The sequence below is a fragment of the Motacilla alba genome, chromosome 5 (genome assembly GCF_015832195.1).
Source record: "Motacilla alba alba isolate MOTALB_02 chromosome 5, Motacilla_alba_V1.0_pri, whole genome shotgun sequence".
Taxonomy (NCBI): domain Eukaryota; kingdom Metazoa; phylum Chordata; class Aves; order Passeriformes; family Motacillidae; genus Motacilla; species Motacilla alba.
The window spans coordinates 18,752,816-18,770,164 of NC_052020.1; the positions used below are offsets into that span (position 1 = coordinate 18,752,816).

Genomic DNA, 17,349 nt, shown 5'->3' on the forward strand with positions numbered 1-17,349 from the left:
AACAGAAGATTTCAATTTTAACTCCGTATAAAACATTTGATCTTTACTTGCCAACACCACTTATAGGACTTTTCATTCCTTAGTGAAGCATGGCTGTGAAATTGCATCCAGCTCATTGCATAAATTATATTATTTGGTGCTGCCAGACTGTCTTTATCATAAAGTCGAATCCATACTTATACTCCATAAGTATACTCCATACTTATACTCCATATATAATCCATACTTATATCCATGCATGTTTGTACCTCAAGAGGTTCATTCATTCCATTTGTGAATATTCACCTGGTGAAAGAGTGTTCTTTTCTTTATTGAAATCTTTATTGAAATCTTTATCCCTCTGGTTCATTCACAGAATGATGAGAGGCTGGAATCTATAAAACTGGCATGACCCAGCAATGCATTCTCATATAACACAGTATTTATAACATCACAATAGTGTTCTAAAAACATGGTGTGATTTCTTCTGGAGGTCTCTCCTCTCCAGCTGCCACTGGAATCTGTGTATTTTGCCAACATCTCGCTCCAACATGCTGAGCTTAAATGTGGAGCTTAAGGGTCTCTCAGAAGCCAGTGACAGTGTGGAGGAAGAAGCAGAGGCCTTCATCTCTTCTTGATGTCAGTATTTCAGTATTGATGCCTGTAATGTGAAACACACTGTAACAGCCACTGACAGTGACAAGGAAGCTGAGACTCTGTAGGTAGCCTGGGATGCAGGTCAGGGAATCCTTCTGATTTCTGCCTCTGTGTCTTTTTCTGGGTCCACTGACCTCAGGAGTCTTTTTGATAAAGTAAAAAAGCCGGCAAGAACAGCAAATGGATATGTCTCACCAAAACTGTGAGAGAGCAGTGATGATGTACACAAGGTCTCCCTCCTCTGTCCTTTTTGTGGAGAGAAAAGGATAGTAGTGCTTTAAGGGGAAAGGAGGCTTGACTGGGATGGTAATGGGAAGGCCACAGCAGCACACACATGGAATTCACAGCTATTAAATAATCTGTGCTTAAATCATCTGTTATTAAACCATCATAGCAGCTGTTGCCTCTCCTGATGGTGCCCACCACAAAGAGCCAACTCAGCCGTGGGATTATGAATCAGAAATGAGCACTGAAGGCATGATGAATCCCACGGATGCCCCTGGGGACGAAGTTCTCCACAGGACCACAGCCACTATGATCAAAGCTGGTAATGACTCTCCTCCAATGGGTTCCAGTAAGAATAATGGATTGTACTCATTTCTCATGTCTGGTGTGAAATGAGACATTATTTCTTCTGAAACTGACTTCTTTCATTGTCTTTCTCATCTTCAAAGTGTGCATTCTTGTTGTGAAATTACAGTGCCAGTTTTTTTATGATTTTGTGGCATGTGAATATTCCAACAAGAATTTCTGTCTGCTTAAGGATTTTTTTTTCCTGTGTGCCCTGTTTCTTTGCGTCAGTGTCCCCTGACTTTGCTCAGGTGTATTTTTAACTGAGAAAGGAGGTGCTTTTTGGAGGTGGCGGGTAGTGTAAATGCTTGTTTTTCATGTCTGGTCGTCCCTGGTCTTAATATTTCAACATATTCTCTTAATACTGTAAAATTTGAAATAATTTATTGGAGTTTGTTCATGTAGTTCTGCAAGGTTCTAACTTAAATTCCCAAACTCTGCATGTTATCTATTTAAAATTATTCTCATTCAAAATACTGCTTTTTTATTTAATACAATAAGATATCTTTTTATCACACAGTTGTTGTTTGGAACTTCTTGCATCTTTTTATCCTGCATTTTCTAAAAAAGACATTCTAAGGGAAAATTAGCTGTTATCCTTTTGCTTGTCTTCCTCTAAATCCATTTTTATCTGGATTATTTAATCCTCAACATTTAGGATTTGACAGAAAGCTATGAAAACTACAAATTGTGTGAATTATAAATATAGTTTGTAGATTAAAAAGTTTGTGTTCTCTATCATCTACTCATGTTTTCTAAATATGAAAGAGATTCTGTAAAGTTTCCCAGTTCACTGTTTTCAAGCTTTATGAGGTTTGACAGGTCAGTTGCAAATATGAAAGCCCAAGTATGATTTTGCAATTTTTTCAGATGTTATTAATTAAGTCATTCTAATCTGATTCCTGTGTAACAACAGGAATTCTTATACTCATTCTGAAAGTAATATTGCTGTTTTCTCACTTCTAAACAGTGTTCTTTAGGTATTTTCAAAACCATTATTTTAGGCTGCATTGTGAATATTAGTGAAGGAAGAGACAAGCCAAAAAGAGTGTGTCAAATGCAGAGGATATTCTATGCTTGTGGCTTTGTTTTCTTTTGTTTTGTTTTCCTTCTCACTGCTTAGCCTACATAGGCAAATAAATAAAAAAAAAGTAGAGTTTACTAAAAATAAAGAGGGAGTAATATGTAAGGTGCATTTTTAAAATGTTTTTGAAGTTAACTTGGCCGTCATCACAACAGTCACAGCCTCCACTGACATTCTGGCACCAGAAGATATAACCCAGGAAGCATGGGCACCTCGCCTTGTGGTAACATCTGCTTCCTCTCCTGAGGGTGCCCACCACAAAGAGCCAACTCAAACACCTCTGCCTTCAGATGATGAACCAGGACAGGGCACTGAAGGCATCACAAATCCCACGGATATGGCCAGAGATGAAGTCCTCCACAGGACCACAGCCAGTGTGACCAGAGCTGGTAATGACTCTCTTCTGATGGTTACCAGTAAGAATAATGGATCATACTCATTTCTCATGTCTGGTGTGAAATGAGACATTATCTCTGCTGAAGATGACTTCTTTCACTGTCTTTCTCATCCTGGGGATCTTCGTTCTTAGTGTGGACTTGTAGTGAAAAATCTGTCATATGATCTGTGAACAAGGCCTAAGGAAATCCTTGCTGGTGCACTTGGTGGTTTCTGACCTTTGCTGAAGCATGTTTTTGGGTGATCTCCCAAATGTTCTGTGAGACATGCACTTTGGTGGTTCTGAATCCCCAGCCTCATCTTCCTTTCCCGTGCATCAGTGGGATCAGACTGGATATGCTTTGGCACCGTGACTGGTGTGGTGGAGGTGCTCTGGCAGATTAATCAGATGACTTGATCCTGCAACTCAGCAGCAGCACTATCACTGGGCACTGGTGTCCCAGTGGTGAGGGCAGTGCATTCATAGAAGAATTACATCCCTTAAATTCTGCAATCAGTTTCTTACTTCTCTTCCCCTCTGTATTGCCAGACAAGACCAACAGAGGTGAGGCTGCTCACTCCTGAGTTACAGGGTCAGGTTGCTGCTGCTAAAGTCTCTTCTTCTAAAGGTCTCCCCTTTCCATCTGTCACTGGGATCTGTGTATGTCGCCAGCATCTTGCTCCAAGATGCTGAGTGTAGATGTGGAGCTTAAGGGTCTCTCAGAAGCCAGTGACAATGTGGAAGAAGAAGCAGGGGCTTTCATGTCTTCTCCCCTCCTTCTGTGCTTTGCATGAGGAAGGTGAAGGTGCTTTCTGGCTTGCTGCGGCCCAGGAAATGATGTGGGTGGTGGTTTTTGTGAGTGTTCCCTGATCATGCCACCATCATGGCAGTCATAGAGTCCGTGGATGATGCTGACCAAGAGAAAGCAACCAAGGAGCCACTGATGCCTGGCACTGCATCTGGAAGGGAAGGTGAACCAGCAAACACCACAGATGGTTTCCATGTCCATGGGATACCTGGAGTTTTTTCAGACATTGAGGAGCGTTTTAATCCCTTGCAGACTTCTCTTACTACCAGTAAGAACAGTGAATTATAACCATTTTCATTTATCCATCAGTAAGTTGTTATTGTGGACAATGGCTATTGTCCAAAAATGTGTACTAAGCATAATTGTAAAGGTTGTCATATTATGATTTCCTTTTTGGGTTTCATTATTGGTTTTAACCTGCTGGTAAGATGTTATGAATGGTATCTCATTCTAGTAAAAGCATTAGCTAAAGGCTGAAAATAGTGTTTTGCAAATAAGCTTTTTTTATATTCTGTTATCAGCATGTGGTAACACAACTATTGAAATGAAGAAGTGCAAACTTTCTGCTCATGCCCATACATTTGTGATAGCATTTTTTTCTTTCTTTTTTTTGCTGGGCACAAATGACAGCTATGTAACTCTTAACTGTCTGTCACTCTTCCCCCATTTGTAACCTTCTAAATTAGCTGAATATCTACAAATGGTAATTCTCTGTGACACCATTTTTTTCCTAGCTATATGTGCTGCTGGTATCTTTCCAGTGATTAGTTGTAGCTGTTACTGGGCTGTTACTGACATTTCATTTGTGAACAGCCTTGCTTTTCAAGGGGTTATTCTTCTGATGTAGGGCAGTTAACAATGTTAGGCTATTATACTACACACAGCCTTTGGTATTTTTTTTTAATGTGTGGTCACAGGCTAATAATATGGGAATTGAAGGGACTTTTCTTTATTCCCAAATGTAATTTCCAGACAAATAACCATCCTAACAGTAAGGGGTTTTTTCCCAATTCAGCAAATCCAAACTCTGTTTTCGTGCATTTTCTTGGAAGTTAGTAGAACCATTCCAGAGCAGAATTTCACCAATGCTCTGTGGACATTCATTGCATATAAACAAAATTTTGTACCTATATTTTTACAGAATTATACAAAAAACACTTGAAAACTAATTCTTTTAATAATTAATTATTATTAATTAATATATTGTGAGGTAGAACTTGGGATAATTATTTTTTCAAGAATTTTGTATAAACCAGTAAATTGAACTCTAACAAAATTGCCTGGTTATATTTTGACATAGGCATAGCACTATAAATGCAAAATATGTATTCGTCAGAATTTTATTGGAAAGCTAAATCTGTTTTAAATAATTTCTTCCTACTAAAATGCATTTCTTTCATTTCACAGGCCCTATTCACTTAATTAATTTAGGCTGCCTTCTCAATTTTATGTGTAGACATTACACACTATGAAAAAATGTTTCCTACCTTTCTGTTTTAAGCACGTAAAACCTGTAAGAACAGGTTTGAATCTTTTCCAGTGGGAATATCTTTCTCAGTAGGAATATTGTCAGTACCCTGGCAAAAGGCTCAGAAGGCCATTTTCTCAAAACTCTTCCTTTTTAAATTGCCTTCTCTTGGTGCATTTTAAGAACGCAGTTTATAGGAATTACTAATACACTACCATTGTCATCAAAAAGCTTTTTGAAGGGTTTATTCATTTGTAATGTTGCCCAGTATAGGTGAAATGGAATGGAAAAGATTCATGGATGTATTGTTAAAGGCCTTCTCTGATCAAATGAATGCTTTGATGTACTGTACCACTTTTTTTCACTTGCTTTTTTTCTACAGCAGTGTTTAAGCTGTGGTTAGACCACACTAAGTGTCCAAGTGTCCACAGCATAACAAGTCAGTCCACTGAAGAAACACAAAAATAACTGTCTGTTAAGAAAAAAAATCTGGTATGCTACCAAAATGAAATGTAGAGGGCTTTTGAGGTTCCCTCCCTGCCACTTGCAAGCACTTCCCCAGAGCCAGAGCAGCAGGGAATGTGGTTGATCCTTGCTGCTTCTTCTCAGTGCTCAGGGGAGCAGCAAATGTAGCAGGTTTCCCAGCACACAAATTTTAATAAATGCCTGAATGCCTCTCTAAGGAGTTTTGTGGAGGAAAAGTTCAAAAATCTGCTCAGATGTAGTGCAGACAAGTTAGTAGGTCCCTCTTGGTCCACTTTCTTTGGTGCTAGATCAAGACTCTTCATTGTTGAATTTGTGCTCTGTCCTTTGTTGTGAGATAGCACCAAACAACACACCAGTCAATAAGTTTCTTGTTAATAAAAATAATAAAAACAGCTGGAAAATTCATGAGCTGCTTGCTGGCTATGCTTCACAGAGGGAATAAAACATGCTTCTCAGTTTTGCATTTGCCAGCTGTTACTAGGAAATGAGATCAGAAATAGAGGACAGAAATGAGTTGTAATGTTGTTAAAGAAAAACAACTTTACAGCTGATTAGAGTTAGTGTTTAATTTCTTAGAGTCTGGAAGAATTCAGAGAGGTGGAGATCTGTAATATATATTTTTGTAGTGATAATGAAGCAGCAGTCCCAAATGAAATTACTGTATCTATAATCTGCTGATAATTTTAGACCTGGGATACCCCTATGGTAATAGCATGGGCCAGGAATGTAATTGCCTAAAAGTTTAAGCAGTATGGCCAGCTTAGAAAATATAAGAGACTGACTTAAGATCTAATACCATCTTGGAACCAAATTACACAACTTACTAAAAAGGACAAGAGGATCCACATCTAATTTTGCAGAGAACACTTTTTTTCTATTAGGAAAAGAATACTTTTTAGAGTCCCATTCTATAGCTGCCAAAGTAACAAGCATTCAGAGAACCATTGTTCAATTTTATGACAGCATTAGAGTTTTAGGTGTTCAGTTTTATCCTATGTCAGAATAGAACTGAAACAAATGTGGGAGACAAGAGGGGAAAGCCATGAATTTTGCCTCTCAAAATACTAAAGCTAGCCATAGTTCAGATGAGTGTCATGTTACAGTCTGTGTGATAGTTTTCAGTATAAAAACTCATTAACTGCTTCAGTATGGACTTTCCGGAATATGATTTCTGCGTTGTTTAAGTTGCAGTCTTCATACGTTGCTGTTAAATATCCATCAAGCATATTTGGCCTAATGGATGGGGTTTTTTGTTCTTTAGGCTCTACCTCTAGTGCATATGGTAACCAAGGACCACACCAGGGACATTATGAATCCACTACTTCCCCTGGAGAGACCGCCACAACAAAAATAGATTCGCATCCAAGGTCGGCCCGTGTACCAGGTGGGTTTTGAAAGTCAAATGTTTTAAAAATCCAAGGACAGAATTCTCTTCATATGAACTGAAGTAAGAGATGAAAATGAAAGTCAAATGCAGTTGTTCAGGCTTTGTTCTGGATCAGATAATATTCAGCACTTCAAAAGTAGTCTGAAAGATGGAGTATATTGTAACTCACATAGTTTTTCAGCAATATTAAGATGAGAGAAACCATGCATTTGGGGAATGGGATTAAGATTCAATTAACTTTTATAAACTGAAATTGAATTAAGCAAAACTTGGTGAAGTTATATGCATATCCATGAGAAAGTTCAGTGAAAATAACAGCTGAGACAAGCTCTCCAGAAGAGAGCGTGCAGACTAAAACAGAATAAAAAGAAGCCAACACCATGATACAGCTGCAAAAGAATGCAAATATATTCTGGGACTTATTAGTGGTAAAGTCATTTTTAAAACAGAGAAAGTAATTATCCCACTGTACTTAGGCCCAGCAAGTCCAGAGGTGAAACTCTGTGTTCAGTTCAAGGCATTGCATTAGTCACAGGAAAAAAATGGAGAAGAGCACAGAAAATTTTGGGAAGGCAACCTTTGAAGCACTTTTTGAAGAACTCATCACTTATGGGGAAAACTGAAGGGAGATATAAGAACAGCATGCTACGAAAAGAATTCTATCAGTTTTTCACCATGGAGTACTAATAATTGACTAATTAGAAGAGGAAATTTGTTGCAAATTAAATGTACGAGTCTTGTTAAACAAGGAATGGTTGTTTCAAACAAAGAAAGTACAGGACGTAGCTCTTGGGAGAGGACCCCCACTGTAATGGTAGCAGAGCTATAATGGTAGTAGAAAGTAGGCTACTGGGAAGATTGTGAAACCTGCTTTACTAAAAATGTGCTAAAAGTCATCCTGCTTCTGTGCCTGAGACTGTAGGTGTGTCATGCTAAGCTTTTTCTTTTGCTATTGGAGTAAATCAGTGAAACAGCTCCTCTTTACCTGTGCCCACCAAAGTGCTTGTAGGTGACAACAGTGATGGGGTATTTAATCTGAGCTGGCCTGTGTATAGCTGAGTGCTGAAAATGTGTTTGATTTGCATGGAAAGTCTTTGTACGCCAAACAAACATTCATGGAAGCTTGGAAAAGAGTGTGACAGCTTAAAGGAAGTAGAAGAGATTGTGTTTCTGTAGCTCTGTGAAATGGCAAAACCACATGAGATACATTCACATGCTCTCTTGCCCTCCCTCCTCTGTCCCTACAGACTGGCTGATCATCGTGGTTGCTCTCGTGGTGCTTGCATTGATCCTTGCAGTGTGCATTGCTGTCAACAGTCGCAGAAGGTAAGGCTCCCCCCTTACATTTCCAAAACACACTGCCTCACTTTTCTCTGCCTTGAGAGTCTCCAAAGCTTTCTCAAAGAGCGGAGTAGCAAACCACAGGAAAGAGCATCCTCTGCAAAGCTCTGTGGCTTGTAGTGTGGGGACCCAGGTCACCATGTCCTGCACAGGTCACACATCAGCCTTCACACTCACCTGGAACCACTCACATGAAGTCAGCAGCTACATGAACTGTTTAGTCTTGTAAATGGAAACTACCTGTATATAGATCACAGAAAATTGATTACCCTCTGTCTATTAGTTATTAATGGGAAAATCACGTTCACAGAGAGTGAAGTTGTGAGATGAGCATAGACAGTAACAACCACAGGATGAGCCAGGAATAATCCTCCACCATTAAAGCGTTGTCTGTGTGCAGTGTGAAGGGCTGTCTTAGACAATCACAGCGATTCTGTAAAAACCTACTACTCTGTTTCTTCTGAACAAGAGCCAGTATCACAGCTGGCAGTCATAAGCATATATGCTAACATTGCTCTCAGAGCTCTTAGTAGCTTTATGTACTCCATCTTACAGATGAGGAAGCCGAGGAGTGAAAAGTAATGCAATGATCTGTGCAAAGTTAGCTGGGAAATTGGAAAAACCCTAGCCTAAAGGATGGGCTATGATATTCTTACCTCTTTCTTTTCTCTGGGGCCCATTCTGGGGTTACTTCCCAGTTGTCTTCAACAGCTTTTTGCCTCTTGAATGTTAAAATTGAGCTTTTTAACAGAGTAACTATTTTCTACTTGAGTGTTGGATTTTGACTCCTTTTTCATCAGAATGACCATATAATATGTGGAGATTTTTGTGCAGGAAGCAGTGAGCACATTTTTTCCTAGTCTGTTGGTTGCAGAGCACTCTGAGCTGCTCTTTTAAGAGGCTGTGGAGCTCCACAGCTCCTTGCTGGTGTCTTTTGGCATTTTATGGCTGCAGAGCAGGAAATCATTCCCAAGGGTGTGTGTAACATTAGCAGAGTGAACTGAGCTACTTCAGATAAAATAACCCTCATCTCTGAGTCAGTAGGGATGAAAAAAATGCTATTTCAGAAGCATGTTAGTAAAATTGAACAGCCGAATTAGTCCTTCAGGAATAAATATGCTTCATTTAAGAAGAAATCCAACTTCACAGACAGGTTGTCCCTCTTAGGCATGCTGGGCTCTGCATATTCACTTTACTCAAGGCTGTTTGAGGACAAGTAGGATGTCCAGCACTGTGTAGCCAGAGAGTCATCTAAACAGTAAATCTGACAGCTGTGTAAGTAGTGCTTTTTTAGTATGTTGAAGGACACCCAGCCCACAATAACCAGCGTGCATCAGCTTTGGACTGGTGACTCTTTAAAAGATGGTGTGTGTGCGTGTGTTTTAATTCAGAGCTACATATAAGGTTTATTGGGCAGCCCTGCCCTAGTGTAACTTCAAAAGCACAGTACCATTTTCCCACCTGAACATCCCAAGGAGCTCTGCTGCAGACAGCAGCAAGAGTAACTCTCCATATTTCCTTACTGTTGGTTGGCTTCTAAGCATGCTAATACAAAGGAAATACAGTTGTCTTGTTTAATGAGGTGAGAGCTTGATCCAGATTTTCTGCTTGCTTAAAAATTTGTGCATGTTCAAAGTTGTGGTCCCAAGCCTGGGTTTTGAAGGTGTCCTCTTAGTAGGGCTATTTACAAAGTTCATAAATGTGGATAAATTCAAATGACAGAAAAAAAATTTCTAGCTTTCAGTAATTAATGTTATTGCTATATGTAGTAACAGTAAATAAAAATAAGGTAAGTGAGCTCCTGATAAATTTTATGCATATAATGGTGGATGCTTTCAAAAATAAAATATGCAATATGGAGAAACTTTACATTTTGTATGGTATAAGTTTGCACTGGCAGACACAAGTTTAATTTCCAGTCACCTTTTCCTAAATATTGACCTTCAGTTTTTTTATTATTTTTTGGACTGTATTTATAATATTTTATTTTTATGTCTTTCTAGATGTGGGCAGAAGAAAAAGCTAGTGATTAACAATGGCAAAGGGGCAGTGGAGGACAGGAAGACAAGTGAATTAAATGGAGATATCAGCAAATCACAAGAAATGGTGCACTTGGTTCATAAAGAGCAGTCAAATGACCGAACACAAGCATGTGATGAATTCCTGACTGTTAATGAAACACAAAATCATCACGAGTTTGACATGAAGACTGGAGTGTAATGGTACCACACTGCCAAGCAGATCAGGGCTGGGGAAACCAAAATCACGTGGAACTTGAACAGGAATTCACAGATGCACTGTGCTACTGATGTCTTTTGAACATAAGCATAAGTTCTATTTCTTTTTAATCACTTTGCAATGACGCCTGAGTTTAAAAATTGACATGTGCTTTCTGAAATACACCCCCAAGAGTTGCGTAATGCTTTCAGTTCCCAGTCCCTTCACAGAGGACTCTCACTGTGTCCTGGATGTTAGGAGGCCTACAAGTTTACATCATTATTCCCCAGATGGAAGGTCTTCACTGTGTGAAGCTAAAGAAGTATCCAGTCACTCCATCTTACTGATATTGAAAGTATGAAACATGCCATGGTAGAGAAATAAGTGAGGAAAAATGTCAAGAGTAAAAAATCAAGTTTCAACCCAAAAGGCATTTTCTACAATGTCTGCAACAGCTGAATCCTTCAGAAATGCCTTCCAGCCAGGAATAGCAGTGGGTACATTCAGAATCTGCCAGTATAAACAAAAAGTGACATTTTATAATTATGTGTGGCTTGGTCTACAAGGAAGGAAACCCAGAAGGACAAAATTTATTTATGTCTATTTTTAAAAATCTATGGACCTACAGCAAGTCTTCTTGGGAGGGGTAATAAAGGCACGAAAACATGAGCTGAAAGATAATAAACGCCTATTCTTTATTATCCTAGGAACCTGTACAATGATCCTTCAGTTTCTGAGGTGTTCATTGCTCTTCTCCCCGCCTCATTCATTGGTCCAAGTTTGTGCATGTTTTTAATGAGCCTGCTAGTTAAGATAATGAATAAAACAAAATGACCCCAGCTCTATCACATATGCACAAATCAAGCAATTGAGATCACTAGGGGAGCTGACAGTATTTTATTCCTGAAAATAGGTCTCTATATTCTGCTCCATTTTACTAAGGAGATGCTGAGCCTATTAAATTTTTCCCCCTATAACTATTATATTATACAAGATTACTGATATTTTAAAAGCTGCTTTTCTATGATCTCGCTCATTTCCTCTGAATGCTATTTAATCTACATTTTTTTCCATCAGCTTTTTAAAAACACCAAAAAGAAACATTGCTTGCTTTTTGGTACCAGAAGTTCAATTTCTACAGAAAATGTCAAAGCAAATGAAAGGAAACTCTTCCCAGCCATGTAATATAGTAGAGTAGCTGAGCTGCATTGTTACATGCTTTTGTTATGTCCCCTTGTGTCTGTTTTGAAAAGTATTTGTATTAAGCTATGATGCTGTGCATTATATTGAGATGAATTGTCAGGAAAACAATTATTTACTACCAGTGGTCTGTGCCATTTTTAAGAAAGGTTATTGGAATGGAGGGAGAATTGTAACTTCTAATTGGACTCCCCCCAGGAAATTCAGGGAAAAATGTTGGTCTGTGTCAGCTGTGGGATTGAATGGTCTGTAGCAGGGCTGTTCAGGAGTTCTGTTCACTGACCATAGCCCCTGTCTTTGAAACTGTTCTCCTAAAATATGTTAGATTATGTTCTCCATCTGAAGCAGTTTGGAGGATGAATATTCATCTGGCTAAATACTGACTTTAGCTAGTGCTGATCTTTAGTGGAACATGAAGCACAAGACTGTTGATTATATTTCTGAGTCACAGCCCTCCAGCAGTTTCCCATGTGCTTCATGGAAATGCTCAAGTGCCCTGGTATCTGCTGGCAGATCTGCTCAGGGCAATTTACACCTGGGCAAAAAGTCCCAAGACAAGGAAATGTTTTAAAATGCACATAGGATGTTTTCTGACTTTATGCAGGTCAGCTATTTCATCTGTGAACAGTGCATTGATTTTTGTTTAATGTTTTTAAGCACACTTTTCCATTTGTCATGAGAAATCAAAATGATCTGCTGAAGGCTGTGTTTAAACTGCTGTTACATACTCATTCCACGAAGTATGGAGATCCAGAGTAAGAATTAACAATCTTTAAATCCTATCTGAATATAGGTCACAGTGAGAAGAACATATTTCACTGTCTTGGAGGCTAAACTTCTCTTTTAAAAAACCAAAAAATCTGTGGCACATTATTCATCTTCCTCTTCAGATGTTGAATGAAGAAATCCGCAAACTTCTTCATAATTTGTCTTATAGTCAGTTGCTATAAAAGCACAGGCAACACTGGTTGGATTCTTTGTATATTTTTAAATGAGAGATGCTGAAGAGGCAATGCCATTATTTTATATATGCTGATTCTTTTTAGATTATGTCCTGTGACTTATGTGTAATTGTTTCATTTTAGTTTCAAAACTAGATGGCCATTTCATATGTATAATACAGTACATATTTTTATTAATCTTGCTTTTATTATGAGGGGTTGTTTGTTGTGTGTATGTATTTTTATATAGAGCACTTGATATATTTGCATATTTATTTAACAGATTAATCAGAATTAAAGAAAATGCCACCTCTAAATTGTAACTAGAGATAGTATTGCTAAAAACACATCGGACTTCAAAATAAACTTCCAAAATAAACCTGATTCCACACTGAGGATGCAATGTAAGTCCAGCTGTTAGTGGGAGAAAAGTCTTCAGCTGGACAGTCATGTTGAGTGCTGTGATCATTTTTCCTGCTTGCAAATTCCAAGCCAGGCTGAGGTGAATGCTGTGTGACATTGTCTGCTCTGCTGGCCTCCCATAGGCTCCATGGATGCCCTGGGATTTGGTGATGAGCTCAGCACTACCCCAGAAGCAGACAACAGCTACAACAACCTGGTTCAGTTAAAGATCAACCCAGTAAGATCTTGATGACCATTCCTGGCTCACTGAACCAACATTTGAAGAGTGCAGCACCCAGCAAGATCCAGCCCTTCCTTCAGGGTGCTGACAGACAAATCAGCTGTGACAGACAAATCTCACTGGGTCTTGGTCCATCCTTGCTTGGTGCCTAAGAAGAATGAGGATCTCTCCTAGAAATGATGAAGAGCCTGCGATCAGCTTCTGTTATTCCTTTGTCATGAGAAGTTTCAAATAAATGTGATCCAGACCATTGGAAATACCGTCTAAAGCAACAAGCAACCTATTTAAGACAGTCTCTGTATGTTTTATGGGAATGTAATATTTTCATGAGGCAATGCAGGCTGATTGTTTCATCTGTATTTTCTTGAAGTTCTGAAAAGGAGTATTTGATTAAAGCTGAGAAAGGATGTGCAGCTGTCATGTCTACCTTTGAGGATGTGAAACCCTTTCCACAATACCAATTCCAAAATTGTACTTTTGCAATTTTTCGTATGATAGGGATGTTTTTTGTGTGTCCCTTGTCAACAACAACAGCGTCTGTACTAATTAGTTGGAGCATTTTGCCTGGAATATTTTTAGGAGAAAATTACCAAGTGTCTCTTTAGCACATATCATTCTGGTTAGGGCTGGTCCTAATTATTCTTTCTGTAGATGAAGGAAATAATTCCCCTGACAACTGTGTTCTGCCTCCACATAGCAAGATGCCAGGGTATTTTGTAAGTCAGCAGTTAATGGGTTTATTTTGAGCTATATTAGGCCATTAGACAATAATTATTTCTTAAGCTTTATTAAACAGTTCAAGGGTCTAATGCCTCTGAGTCTCTGCAAGAGCTCTGATTAGTACAATACCAGCCCTTTTGGTAACCACAGCTTCTGACTACTTCTCTGTGGAGGGGAAAAGGACAAAAGGTGGCAGGCAGGAAAAGGGCTGTTCCTTGGGGTGCAGTTCCAGCTGTGTGGGAGGGGGTGACAAAATTCCTGTTCCTTAAGGGTGGAAAAAATTGTGCAAAGGTGTTTTGGGCATGAATCTGGGGGGTTCAGAACGGAGGGAGAGCACAATTTCTGGGAAAGGATGTAAAGGGAGAGTGAAATTTCTGTACTACAACTGGGAAAGTACCATCAACACCCCCAGCACTCTGGCACTCAAATATTTCACAACTCTGAGTAGAGAAAAGAGCCTTTTCCTGTGAACCTCCCCCACCTCCAAGTCATGCTCTACATCTACCACCTCATTTGCAAACTGATTTTGAATTTTCCCCTGGTAGCTCATTTCTCACTGGTGCTATGCCCTGCTGCATGTGGCATCCCCCATGCTGGGGCAAGCAGCTGTGGCAATGAGGACAGGCAAATTCAGGCAGGATGAGTAGCAGTGTGTTTGTACAGCACAGAGACTGCACTTTTTGTCTTCTCTTTCTCACCCCTTTGGAGTAAGGTTAGTAAAGGCAAGATTTCAAAAACATTTCTAAGAGGGACTGATTTGATTTTTATTTATGCCTTAACATATATTACACATGAGGTGGAAGATTACTGCAGGGACTGTACAGGGGCTGAAAGCCCTGACACATGCCAGGTGTCAAGGATGCCTGGGAAAAAATGCCTGGGATATAGAGCTGTGGGAGCAGCCTTGGCAGATAAAAGCAGTGACTCTCTCCATCTCCCCTTTTCTCTCTCTGGTCTCTTTTCTATCCCACTCTGGGCAGAACCATATCCTTTCTCTATCAGTAAATGGTTCTTGGGGATTTGCTGCTTTTTGGGCATTATTTTCATCCATGAAATCTACCAAAAGCAATCCTCCCTGACTCCTCTTACAGTGGGACGGGACAATTCCGCCTCTTGCCTATCTTCCTCTTTTGAAAGTGCAAGACTGATACAGATCTTCACATTGGTCAAGGCAGCTGCTTTGGGGTTTTTAAAAGTTAAAACTCTAGAAGAGAATCCACCATCAAAGCAGCTCTCCTGACCTCAAGACAGTTGATTATTGTTGAAGGGCAGGTAAAGCAGGGGCAGTGAAAGCTTTACCTGTGCTTTAAACACAGCCTTTCAATTTTGTCTGGATGGTTCCAGCAACCAATTGAAAGGTTTTGTCTCAGTGACACCTTCAAGGAGTCTCAGACTTTTTATTTAAAAAGTTTATTAAAAGGAGTCAATTTATTCCTACTCTACAGGAAGAAGTGTTTTGGATGAAAAAGTGGGGGAATGAGACCCACCCTTAGACATTCTCTGCCACAGAAAGGTGTGCACTGAACACTGATGTGAATGTCTTTAGTTTTTCTTTAAACAAAAAAATTAAAAAATATGAAGTTTTGTATTGAAACAAGTCCACAAAAACTGCCAAAAAAGAAGATAACTTTTTTTTTTTCTCAGAAACAAACATAGTTTCAGCTATTTTTAATATTCCAGATAGAAGATACAGCTGTACAAATTTACAAATTTCAGTTTTGGTTTGGTTTGGTTTTTGTTTTGTTTTGTTTTGTTTTGTTTTGTTTTTTTTTTTTTGTTGGTTGGTTGGGGGTTTTTTGTTTGGGGTTTTTTTTTTTTTTTTTTTGTGGGAGAAAATTCTCCATGTCTAATACATAGTATAGCTTTCCCTTTGCACGAAAATGAAATTTTTAGAAGTAATTTATGGTCTCATTGGAAAAAAAGATATGCAGATTTACAACAAAACAAGATTAAGTCTAAGATGTCATAAATTTAAGGGCATTTACCAGTAAAACCTCCAGCGTTTTTTTAGAAAATTAAGGAAAAGTCTCACTCAAACACCCACTTAACTTAGAATTTAGGTCAGCAGGTGCACTTTCTGCTGGTTCTAAAGCTGAGGCACAGCTGAGATTAGGGGTGTGTAGGCTGGCAGTGGTCAATCAGCACACAGCTCACAGGCACTGGAGACTCTGCATATCCAGAAACTTTCAGGTCTGCTGAGTTTGTCCTGAAGTCCTTGTAATTCTCAGAGCAACCCAGGGCAGAGGAGGACGCAATAAATCATTTTCCATTTCTCTGGAGGCTCTGAATTTTGTACCTGACGTCTGAAATCTTGCCTTGGGCAGTTGCAGTAGGATGGAGTCTGCTTTAGGACCCATATTGCCAGTCTCATGTGAAAGTGTATAAATTGTTTGGTACCATTTGGTACCAAATGGCTTTGGTACAGCTGAGTTTAGCTTTAATTCTAAATTTACCTGTAGTCATGATGTGTACACCATGTAGCTTCTGGCAGGACAAAAGGCTTTTCTTTCCTGGATAAATCTAAAAAAAGACCCCTTAGATCATTTCCAGTGACAACATTTTCTCTTGCATGAATTGAGACTCCACACTTCCATTTTTTCTCATAAGAAACAGTAATGAACTGATCTTCCCCACAATGGAGTTAAAGTCTGAGTTTGTATTTATATTTATATTTATATTTATATTTATATTTATATTTATATTTATATTTATATTTATATTTATATTTATGTTTATATTTATGTTTAGATTTAGATTTTATCAAAGTACTTTTTTTTAGAAGTAAGCATCCCGTTCAGGGCTGCTGCTGTAGATTGCTAGCAGCACCTTACCAGAGCTAGCTTAGGGAGAGAGTTTATCCAAGGTGAGTCCATGACAGCTGAGCCCCATACACGAGACAGAGTGATCTCAGCTGACAACAGCACACCAAGGGAGAGAAGAGTTCCTGCACATGCTGCAGACTACAGCCATCAGTGATACAATCCTCAGAGCCTCAGAGCAATCCTCAGAGCAATCCTCAGAGCAAAAGTTGGGCTCCTTTTACTTTTTGGAGCCACAAATTATCCTCTGTTTTGGCTTTGTTCAAGCATTGCCTGTCTATCTGTAACCTCGTGTGCAAGTACATGGAGTCTGTCTTCCTGTAAAACTGTTTCACAAGCATCTCCTCAGTTCAGCAGGTTTTGTTTTCCAGCAGTAGGTCTTCAGATTCACTAGCATTACAGTTCTTGGGTATTTCCCTGCAGTTCTTTAGCGGTTTATTTTCTAGTTAATCTTTCTTTCATTAATCAAGTGAAAGTCTGAAATGAACTCAAGGTAGGGATGTTTGTTTGTTCAGCCAGTGATTTAAAAACAAACTTACCCTTTGTTCAAGAAGGTTGACTTTCCCTCTCCACCCATGAAAAGGGCAGGTATAAAGCCTGCCCATGGTTTACTGGCTGGTCAAAAATGAGAGAAGCCTGGTTCAGAAACAAAG

The 17,349-nt window shown here is 39.1% G+C and overlaps 1 protein-coding gene across 14 annotated transcripts in view; it reads left to right on the forward strand.

Moving 5' to 3' along the window:
- The window catches only part of CD44 (CD44 molecule (Indian blood group)), a 52,866-nt gene extending 39,302 nt beyond the window's left edge, over positions 1-13,564 (forward strand). For 3 of the 14 annotated variants that reach the window (XM_038137923.1, XM_038137930.1, XM_038137931.1), the window contains 6 exons: positions 1,031-1,183; positions 2,422-2,706; positions 3,557-3,742; positions 6,690-6,812; positions 8,063-8,141; positions 10,160-13,564. In XM_038137923.1, coding sequence (XP_037993851.1) covers positions 1,031-1,183; positions 2,422-2,706; positions 3,557-3,742; positions 6,690-6,812; positions 8,063-8,141; positions 10,160-10,376 — 1,043 coding nt within the window. In that variant the 3' untranslated portion in view covers positions 10,377-13,564. The remainder of the gene's footprint in view (positions 1-1,030; positions 1,184-2,421; positions 2,707-3,556; positions 3,743-6,689; positions 6,813-8,062; positions 8,142-10,159) is intronic. The other 11 variants (XM_038137924.1, XM_038137932.1, XM_038137935.1 and 8 more) reach the window with 9 other exon arrangements.
- Positions 13,565-17,349: the final 3,785 nt, after the last annotated feature.